Source organism: Homalodisca vitripennis, chromosome 5 (assembly GCF_021130785.1).
Source record: "Homalodisca vitripennis isolate AUS2020 chromosome 5, UT_GWSS_2.1, whole genome shotgun sequence".
NCBI lineage: Eukaryota > Metazoa > Arthropoda > Insecta > Hemiptera > Cicadellidae > Homalodisca > Homalodisca vitripennis.
Genome location: NC_060211.1, coordinates 23,841,443 through 23,853,042, shown reverse-complemented (window position 1 = coordinate 23,853,042; position 11,600 = coordinate 23,841,443). Strand labels below are relative to the sequence as shown.

The 11,600-nt window shown below is 31.9% G+C and overlaps 1 protein-coding gene across 1 annotated transcript; it reads right to left on the bottom strand.

The window, feature by feature from the left end:
* Nucleotides 1-954: 954 nt before the first annotated feature.
* Nucleotides 955-11,032, bottom strand: LOC124361856 (viral IAP-associated factor homolog). The gene is made up of 6 exons (XM_046815888.1): nt 10,848-11,032; nt 6,889-6,945; nt 5,564-5,693; nt 2,574-2,802; nt 1,379-1,587; nt 955-1,284 (listed from the first exon to the last, which is right to left on the bottom strand). The coding sequence occupies exons 2-6, from the start codon at nt 6,892-6,894 to the stop codon at nt 1,160-1,162; spliced, it is 699 nt and encodes a 232-aa protein (XP_046671844.1). The 5' UTR covers nt 6,895-6,945; nt 10,848-11,032; the 3' UTR covers nt 955-1,159.
* Between the last annotated feature and the right edge of the window lie 568 nt (nt 11,033-11,600).

Sequence of the window (11,600 nt, the reverse complement as noted above, 5' to 3'; positions counted from 1 at the left end):
ATATCCTAAATCCTATAACTCTAATGGTGTGGCTCATGTAAATTTGCGGAAGTACACTGATGATACCTTGCTTATATCCAACAATGATTGCTCTCTGTGGAGATTGATGCTTTTGTGGAGGAACACTCACTGCTGCATTGGTTTGGTAACAATCTATTGTTTTCCAACGCACAGAAAAAGTGGTTGACTTCCACATTGGCTCCCTTGGAAAGAGTTATGGTCTTAATTTGATTTTGGGAGACAGTGAGATCATACTCAGTGAGATCACTTTTCAGGGACTGACAATCGACAATACGCTAACCTTCTCTTTCACATCGTTATAGTTACTGGCCAGAAGTGGTCTGTTCGTTCTTATGAGCCTGGCTGGATTGTCTTCCTTATCAGCATATAGTTATCACCTCTCGCACATAACAGCCAATCACAGTCAGGATCTTTAATTCTCTGAAGCATCTCAACAGCTTTTCATAGATTGTAGGTTAGCAAATATCCTTATAGCTCGCTTTTGCAGAATGAGCACTCTTCCATATTTTAAGTTGACGTATCACTCCATGTGAGTAATGCATAATCTTACACGAGACTTAAGTTTCCATCAAACTATATATTTTCTGAAACTAGAGAAACGTATAAATAATCAAGTAAATTTTAGTATCTCTTATATTTTTTATGAAATACTCTTGCAAAACCTGGAAAAGTCACCTGCCAATAGAGGTAATTTAGTTAAAAAGTTCTTGGATTACACAAATAAATGTTTAATTTTAAAATCATTTCAATTTCTACACTTTTTAAATTAAACATTTTTTGCAAACTACAAGAAACGATATTTACATATTTGTGTCTTTGATATATTTGAAAGATAGATAAATATGTTATATTATATAGTGAAGATAAGAGACCATCGACTCACATTATACACTGCAATAAATTGTTGTAGTTTATACATAAAAAAACACCTTGTAAGTACAATAAATACTTCTTTATTACAAGTAAAAAATAAAATGTTTTAAAAACAATTTTTTGATCATTAACAATAAATAAAAGTATAAGTGCAAACAAAATCAACACATCCATGCCATTACTATGGGAAGTAAGAAACAAATTATTGAAATACACAATGTAAAGCGGCATAACTCAAATCATTATATCCGATGAATCAGCTCTATCATAAAGTCCAGTCATTGTTTTCACCCTTCAATGAGGAAAACAAAACGTCCTTAGGTTTAGGCCGAGGGTCGTCAGTGATTTCTGACTGCACTGCTCCTGTCTGTCCTAGCATCCACTCCAATTCTGCAACACAAAATATCAAGGTCAATATCAGTGTGGAACAAGAAAAGATTCTTAGTGTTTATATTGTTAAACGACTTTGTGAAACTAAAATTACCTTCAACAGAAATGTCGGCATGGCGAAAAGACACAGGTCCAATTAGTTGAGATTTCATCTCCCCTTCAAAGTACACAAATATAGTTGGCAAATTTTTGTCAGGATAGTTTGGTATACAAGTTGTTGAAACACTCTTTAGAAACTTTGTGGCACGAAACTTGGAGGCCAGTTGATTCAAATGTTGGTTGAGCAATGCACACAGAGGAATCCTGAAACAATAGATAACCTATCAGTACTAAGAGCTTTATTATAATTATATAATTTAACTTAGCATTGACACTCAGTAAAGTAGCCTTACATTATAAAAAAATTGGATTGATTTACACGCACATCAGCTATGTTTGACAATTACAAAAGTATGAACTCTTCATTATAACTGTTACGTCAATGTATCAAATACTTGGATGTACTGAAATGCATGCAGTGGAAATGTTAATCCATTTGCAGACAATGTAGAGGTAAAAGACATCTGAGATGGGTTTTGAGCTTAAATAGTAGAGGAAATCAAATATTGTCCATTTATAGTCATTTCTTACATTTGAAAACAACATCTTACACAAACATCTTTGGTTGTGTGTTAATTATCATCTGAATTTAACAGATGGGAATTTATAATTGGAATCTATAAAGAAGCCCAATTATTATTGTCCATCACATGTGAGGTTTTTATTCAGCAAACAATATATTTACAGGGCAAACAGGATGACTGATTTGGGCCTGTTCAGAATTTTTTTTGCACACTGAAGATTCATATTGTCATTTTGGGCTTCTATCCAACCACTAAAGTAAACCCGGCTCTAATTTTGAGGTATAGTTTTGTTCGAAATATTTTCTAATTTAAAATAGCATTATTTGTTTAGTTTGCAAATAATCAGAACAAAAGGAACAACTCCGAATAACAATAAAAAATCACTTTAATATACAATAACAATATATACTTCTTGCTAGTATAATCAAAAAATTTTCCTAAAGTCTCTGATTTAAGTTTGTCTAATTGATGTTTATTTATATGTTAAATTTAGTTTCACTTATCGGTGGACTGTTAAATGGTGTGTTATACACTTTGTTACATATAACGATGGCAAATGTACAAAATCATATTATGCTTTCAAACAGATTTGAATAGACTTTGACAACTACAGAAACAGAATATATAATTTTTATACAAACTGGAGAGATTTATTTTTTTACTCACCCCTGCTTGTATAGATGAAGTACGACCCACACTCCCTCTCCTGCCTTATTCACTTGTCCGATGTAGTCTTCCGCACTGATTTCACGCACTTCACCATACTTAGCTTTCTCTGCTAAAGCCTTGATTTCCGCTATCCTCTTGGCTCTGTATTCAAGTAAAATCTTCTCGTCTTCTTCATCCTCCAGCTCGTCTAATTCGTTCAAGTCCAAGTCTGCCAATGACTTCTTGCCTGTTACGTAAACAATTTTCTAAATGTATTATGTCATGGTCCAAATAGTAATTTGGTCTATGAAAATCGTTTTAAGTTAAATCATAAGAATTAATCTTTCATAATGGCAATTTATTGTGCCAAATAAATAAATTTACTAATTCTCCAGACTTTCTACAACAGCTATAATACATACTGTTATAAATTACTTAATTTTATTATTTCTACAAGAACTGTTTTATCTTCTAAGTTTATGTGTAAGACATTTCCATCTACTTCCTTTCCCACTTGTACACAATCCTGGCTACTTCATAACTTTAAATAAAAAAAATTACTAAACTTTCCTGAACTCAGTGGAATGTATCAGTTTAAATAATAATACAACGTATTAACATTTTACAGGAAGCATAGACAAAATCATACATCAAAGATAGAATCAAAACAATATTCTAATACACATGTTCTACATGTATTTTTTAATATTAAAATGTTAAAAGAAATTCCAATGTAAAAAGTGCTGTTTTAAAGAGTAGGAGATTAAACACAATAAATATAAAGTAAAATAACAGACAATCTACAAATTTATATATTTAATACTAAAACATTCTGCCAAACTATAACATGGATTTTTTAGTAATACATTTTAATTGTAAAACGTTTTGTTGGGTACTTCTAAATTACATTTTTTAGTTGGGTGGAAATTAGCATGTGACTGTGTTGTTTTGCTAAGCATACAATACTTTATTACACTATTGTTTCTATTCTGATATTATGCGTGATACTGCTTAAAATAAGAGATGGAGTATTTTTTCAGAATTTATGTTGAGACAAAAACATATAAATTATTAATTTTGCAGTTCAAGTGTAATACAAAAGTGTTTTAAAATGGTCCAGAGGCTGTGCTCCCATTGTTACCCTGATGGCCTTCTTTAGTAGGATGAGGATGTCATTAATTTAAACACCATTCCCCCATATGACTAGACCATACCATACTATAGATTGAAAAATGCATAGTATACAGATTTTACATAGTTTTTAGATACACAACTCATTATGTGTCTAAATAAAAAATATTATTCTCGATAATCTTATTTAGGAAATTATATTCAACATGGCAGTTTTATGTTAAATTATCATTAATGAAAATCCTAGACATTTAACAGTGGAAAAAAGTAATTTAACTTGTCGAAAGTATGGGTTTGTCTTAAGCTGAACCATTTGTTTCGGCTTTTTCAGTCTTGTGCTCGGTTGTGTTGTTCTTGAGTTTAATATATCATTAATGTGTAAGTTTGTTTATTTGACAATGTGTAAATTTATAATAAATTCTGTAGCTTTATGCATCTTAGTTAAGAACATTTGTTGTGTTTTAAATGTAATTATTATTAATATACATGCGTTGGTTATGACGCACCAATTTGTTATTACTTTCGTAACAATCTTGCAAATATAATGTGCAAATAAATAATTGAATTAAATTAATAAATTAGCCATAAACTCTCAGTCCTTTATTGGCCTATCCAGAACCATACGGTTTTCCTATAGAAACTCCTCATCGATAAAAGCTAATTAAAAAATTCTTTTGTGGAGATATTTTAAAACATTACTAACTATGAAAAATTTACCACTCCAATCAGTATTCAAATTTATTAACAATAATAGTCCTAAACTTTGGTATCACCCTACTATAGTGCTAAATATGGCTGGATAAATAGTCACACCTTAGATTAAAAGAAATATGACAGTGTGCCAAGCTTTAATTTGATTAGTTATACCATTACAATTGTTTTTGAGTACGGTATATGAATTATGCTTTTGTATAATAAACGTTTCAGATTGGGGAACTTGCCCGAGCGTCACTCGTTGCGGCCTAGCAGGACTGAATAATCTTGCTCGAGCGACACTTTTTGTGCTCTTTTTAGACGCTAACCATCACGTATTTGTTTGTTTTTCTGCTACATTGCAGTTCTGTATCCTTATGCATCCTTATAAGCAATTATTCCGTTTCAATTTACTATATTGCATACTGGAATCACAACTAATAGCTTGTTTTGTTACTGTTTACATTTTGCCATATGCTCAATTTTCGTTACTTCAATGTTCTGCTTACATTCTACGTTTCGTGTTCTAAATGTTTAGTCATTTAACTGTTTATAGTTGTTGAATGACTTTTTAATTCTTCCGCTACCTCATGGGACAAGACAATTTGCGTACTTCAAAAGTAGAGAGATGCTTGGACAGTGGTATTGAGATATTAAAGACTGACACAAAAGTGAATTATAAAATGTAAATGGATGGTCATTGTATGTAATGTAAATAGTTTATTTTAATTATCATTTTAATAATAAAAATTGAATGAAACAAACAGTTTTATCTCATCTCCCAGACAGCTAATTCAAGAGCTCGTCATAAAATCATCAAAAAGTGAAAAAATGTAATATAATTTTGTTTGTTTCGTTATTATGCTTGATAATTAAGAAATCCAATTAAAACTGGTTTTCTATGTAAAAAGCATTGTGAAGTTTTTAATAAAAAAATATTTGGAGAAGGCAACAAACACTATTGTAGAGCAACCAAATAGACTCAATGTCCTGAAAAATTTACTAATTTATCTGTATCCAAACTCATTCTATTAATATTTTAGTGCACAGATGCGTTTTTACCAAACTGAATTCAAACATTCAGTCCTAAAGATGCTAGGTTAGTTGCTTCCTCAATGGGTTAATCATCTAAGTATTAAACACATATTTCGTATTACACATTAAATTTATGAAATGAATGTTACCTGTTGTTTTTTCTTGAACTGTTGATTCCAATAAACTCACAATGTCATCTTCAGTAACTTCCTTTTCTTTTGGAGGTATTATTCCTTTACTTCTAAGAATATCATTCCACTCTGTGTCCTCATTTGGGTTCTAAAAAGTAATTTACACAATGAATACAATATTTGTAAATTCTTCAGATGCCATCAGGAATTATACTATAAAATCTGGGAAACTGATTTCTTTGCTTCGTAACAATAACTCTGCACATCATAGTTTGTTAGTGCATAATTATCTAACCAAAATCAGAGTTGCCATGCTAGAACATCTACCCTACTTGCCTGACCTGGCACCAGCCAATTTATTCCTGTTTCCGATGAAATCATCATTGAAGGAAAAGCTATGGCCAGATTCTAAGGCTCTCAAGGAAATGGCAATGAACACAATTAAAGATCTTTCACATAATGATTTCCAAAAGTGTTTTTAACAACTGTATCTCTTTAATACCGTAAAACATTTATTTGCTGATTTAAAAATATCAACCATGTAGCCTATGCTCTTTATATTTTAGAATCTATTATGTATGTCAGAAACAATGGTAGCAAATTCCTGGTGCACACTCAAAATAATTCATATGATACTAGGATAAAATAATTTAATCACAATATACCCTACAATTAAAAAAAAAAAACTTCTTATGAAGGGATAAAGTTTTATAACCAAGTTTCAAATTTTATTAAATATATAAATGACACGAAGTTTTGATAGATGTTAACAGACTTTCTGAAGATCAGCATTAAGAAACCTGGTTATTTTATATAACTTTTAAGGATTAGAATTCACTATTCGTTGTACAAAATGTAAAAATTGAATAAAGATATGATTGATTGAGTGAACTGTCTGTTTAACCTGGTTATTACAACTTTGAATAACAAATAACAAACTTTTCCTTATTACAGTTTGAGGAAAAACTATAGAAGAATAAAATTTAGTTTTAAAATTAAAAAAAAAGTTATAACTTTTAAAATTAAATTATAACTTTTTGGCCAAAGATGGCTGGCACTTTTGGTATAAAAATGATTGTGAAGGCCTAAAATTTTAAGAATATGTGTTAAAAATGCATTCAATAATTTCATTAAGGCTTTTAGAAGAACAGTTTATATGAGGTACTCAATTATTTTTAACATCACAGGATTTACGTAGTACAAACGTAGGATTGCACTATTTAGTAAATTATCCATTACAAATTTGATGACTATTAGAAAGCAGAAACTCTATACAAATATTTATCACTATACTAATTAATATATAACTTAATGAAACTAATTAATACACTCTAAAAACCTACCTGCATTATAATTCAATTTAATTTTCGTTTGTATTGACCCAAAAATAAATTGATTATCTGTAAAATGAAACATAATATTAGGATGATAATATTGTAAACTACAAATCTTGAATAAAATAATTTTTAAAAGCAAAAGATACAGTGACAAAACATAAATTTACATTACTTTATTATATATCCAATATTTAAAAAGTAATGTGAAGGCACCCTTTACATACACGCACCCTGTTGCCATGTTAGACCATAAAGATATGACAGATTTTACTTTAAATATAATCAATATTTATGTAGCCATACAGTATTGTACATTTTAACATGTTGAGTGCAGCAGATATCTTATATTGATGAGGCTGAATACTCTGATGTCTCTAGTATAGGCCAGCAGTCAAAGTGTTAATGCATCTACACAGGTATAGGCCAACAGTGCAAGTGTTAATTCATCTAGACAGGTATAGGACAGAAGTGAAAGTGTTAATGCACCTGCACAGGTATAGGACAGCAGTGAAAGTTTTAATGCACCTGCACAGGTATAGGACAACAGTGAAAGTTTTAATGCATCTGCACAGGTATAGGACAGCAGTGAAAGTGTTAATGCACCTGCACAGGTATAGGACAACAGTGAAAGTTTTAATGCATCTGCACAGGTATAGGACATCAGTGAAAGTGTTAATGCATCTGCACAGGTATTGGCCAACAGTGCAAGTGTTAATTCATCTGGACAGGTATAGGCCAGCAGTAAAAGTATTAATTCATTTGCACAGGTATACACCATCAGTGAAAGTGTTAATGCATCTGCACAGGTATAGGACTGCAGTGAAAGTGTTAATGCACCTGCACAGGTATAGGACAGCAGTGAAAGTGTTAATGCATCTGCACAGGTATAGGACAGCAGTGAAAGTGCTAATGCATCTGCACAGGTGGTTTCATTTGTTGAGAGGAGTCTCTTGAATGTTGAGGGAATTTTTTGAATTGTGTACTCCTTTTGAAACTCCCAGATATTACTTTAATCAAAGGGAGTTGGAAATAAGCAGTAGAACAGCTGTTTACTGCTATTGTTTTACTGGAGAAGTTTTTGTTCATCTCATGATGGAACAATTTGAACAGATTGACAGGCCTCTTCATTCCCACACCTAAACTTAATTGAATATTTTCATTATTTTCACAGGAAGAATAAACTCTCATTTTTTCAGATTCTTCAAAGAACGAAGGCCCTGTTTTAAATGTTATAAATGAGGTGTTTTAAATAGCATGTTTAATCAGATCTGGTTATTAGCAATTAATCAGGTTACTAGGTGTACTCTTAACATTTCATTATGTGTATGCTTTATCATCACTGGCTACTTACTTTCATCCCCCTTCCCTTCCATGAGGTTACTGCTTCCCCAATGTTCCCATTTATTGTTCACTTTATTGAAGGAAAGAAGGTGTACTACTCACAACTAAATACATTTCTTGGTGATTTCTGTGCTTATAATATAAAAAATTGTTAGTATTTGTAGTATTAATACATTATTTGAATACTAAATTAGTGTGATTAACATTAGATTATTATGATTGTGTGGAGATGTATCACCAGTTTTTAAAACCTGAGAATGGCATTAGAGCATGGGTGATTGGGACTTATAGCTTAGACAAATCTGAAAAAGAAAATTTTAAATATATTTAATGAATTTAATAAAGAACCCATTCTGACGTCTGAGCAGTACATAAGCAAAAGTTTAAAGACATGAGATTAGAAGAACTTTATATACCAGATATCACAAACAGGCCAGTCCGTAATCATACTTTGAGTAGGAGGCACTAATCTTTTTTTTATTTTTTTTTAAGGAGAGACCGATCCCCTTTTAAGCCTTATTCTGTCTGTCCTCATGGGCCACTGGCCTGTGCGAGGATCTTATCAAACAGAATAAGGGGGAGAGTCGATACAGTACGAGGTTGATGGTACTGATAAAAAGTGCAACGGTCACAGACAGGATTTGAACCTGCGCTATCTCTAACTCAGACCCAAAGTCCAACGACTTAGACCGCTCGGCCATCGGCACTCCCATATATTTGTATATAACCTTAGTCAAACAAACTGGTTAGTTGTACATAGTCTAGTTTCTGATGTTAATGATAAATGTAATTTGGTTTTAAAATTGTTTATGTTTATAGCTATGGACCTTGAATAGTTCTATGTCTTTAAAAAAGTTGTTGCTATGCGTAAAACAAAGATCTTTCCCTGATAAACTAAAGCATAGTAATACCTGTACATAAGAAGGAAACTAAGAATAATTGTGAGTGAACATCTCTATTGTGCCAACAGACTCAAAAGGTCTTGGATTGTCTGTCCGTACCCAGTTAGCTGATTACTTGGAAACAAATAATTACTATCCAAGAGACAGTTTGGTTTTAGACCATACCACAGTAAGTTACTATTGAAGCACTTTTCTTGTCGACAATTTCTTAAATGGTCTTGAATTGGAAAGCAATGTTCTCTTTAGGTCTTATGACGTGTAGAGCTTTTGAAACTGTTGTGCATGATATACTTCTACAGTGTGCATTCTACTTCTGCTGTTGTAATTTTTCTTTTTATTCACAATGTTGATGTTATTTGGCACTTGTTTTGCTTGTTTTTGCTTTTGTTTGCTCTAGCATGTAAACTATTTATGCAAGTTGTTTTTATCAAGCCTCTTGTATTTTCATAATACCTATATCAAAGGTAAAATGGTGTATACCGTATGTAAATAAATAAATACTGTAGGCCTAATTTTAAATAAAACAAATATTTGGTATCAATTTACAATAACGTGACTATGGAAAGGTATGTTCATTTTTTTTTCCTGAAAACTACAATTTTTCCTGAAAACAATAGTGAAGAAAAAATTCGTCGGCAACGAAAATCAAAGGAGTTACGATTTTTTGAAATCCTCTGAAAACTCTGTTTTTGACAGTACCTCTGGCAACACTATCCATATTTGACAGTTTGGTATTACTCCGCGGCTCTCTCAAATAAAGAAGGGATGCCATTTTGAACTATTTTGTTCCTCCGTGTCTATTCTTAACCTCCTAGTTCAGTAGTGGTAATGGCACACCTTTGTGTTGGATGTTCATTAAGGTAAGTGATAAGTTACTGAAATGATGCTGACTAATACGTTAATCCGGTCAACGATGCCTGCCCGCTGCGCACTGATTGCTCTTTTAAAAAAAAAATTAACTCGAGCTTGCAAAAGTCGAATCCCAGATCACGTGATGCCCCTGCTCCTTAACGCAAAAATGCCCGAAAGGCATCAATATAATACAATAATATACTTTCCCCCTAGTTTATATGCACCTGTGATAATAATACTTGGCTATAAATGCCCAACCCATGAAAAAAAGTCCATTTTCCATGGTCACGCTATTGTAAATAAATACCAAATATTTAAAAAATATAATGATAACAGTAGACATTTTGTTTTGTTCATAAAGCCATCAATGACTAATACATATAACTACCTGACTGCCGCGCCTGAACAAGGGCCAACCACCCTACCTGAGGGATAACAACACTACTAAAGACTTTTCTTTAGCTTTAGGAGAATGTATTTATTAGCTTTTAGACCTTTTTCTCAATTTAATTATATTAATATTGAAATCCTATTCACTTTTTAAACATTTTTCAGTGGTTCTTAGTAAAAGAATACTAGCCTAAGTAAGTAATACAATCCAATAATACAAATTTTTTCCCAGAAGAACACCTATAGATCCTACAAACCAAAAGGGCTAAAAATTATTGAAATAAGAAACACATGTAAATTTAAAATATTATCATAAACCATAAATATTTATTATATAAAAGCATTTAAACAATAATTTATAAGACTATATAGGCATACCACATGACTGACACTACAATTATTTCATTAATGACAATCAACACTTTGGTCCAAGTCAATAACTTCTAAATTAGATAAAAGGGTTTTTACAAATTATCTTACCACAATAAACTGTTGTGCAAATTAAATTATGACTTGTTTGATTAAAATTTCAGACTAACATAACCTAATTTTATAAACCCAATATAAACATTGAAACACAAAACACTACACAATAATACCCATAAAAGGTTATGTAGCACAGCACGTGAAATGGTGCCACCACAGCCGCTTCTCCCCACTCTGTAAGATAAACCCAATCATGCAGAATGTTATTATCTATCAGCTGTTCTGACACAGTCTCTGACTTCACTCTTCTTTCTACTATTTTCGTTAAAGTTTCAATGTGATTATGTCAACATATAAAATGCAGCATCCAGCATGCTTTTGAGGCCTGCCTATGATTTTATATGCGTACCAAAAATATGACAGGTAAACGCGTGTCATAATTATCTAGAATTATGAGAAGGACACATAAACACTAGAAAGTAACGTTTTCCTTCAGAGATGTAGCTTATATATGTTTATAGTAATTTGTAAATTATTAGGAATAGGAACTTTATTTTCTTGTTACTTCCTGCTCACCTTCACCAGTGAGTCTACCATAGTGCACACTCTAGAACTTATACGACACGCAGCATAGCTTTTATAGGGATGTCATAAACGAAACTGAAAGAGACAAACTTTTAGGTTTGTCCCTCCCTGTAGAGAGGTTGACGATATCGGATATGAAATCACTATTTGCATCCAATTAAATTTCCCAGCCGTGGATAATACAGCATAAGAAATAAGAACACCTAATGTACCGAGCAACAC

What these genes read in the sequence shown, in the direction of transcription:
- LOC124361856 (XM_046815888.1), bottom strand. An exon ending in AGTTCAAGAAAAAACAACAG is followed by an intron (nt 2,803 to 5,563) that starts GTAACATTCATT and finishes TTTACGTAACAG; the next exon opens with GCAAGAAGTCATTGGCAGAC. An exon ending in TGCCGACATTTCTGTTGAAG is followed by an intron (nt 1,285 to 1,378) that starts GTAATTTTAGTT and finishes TTTGTGTTGCAG; the next exon opens with AATTGGAGTGGATGCTAGGA.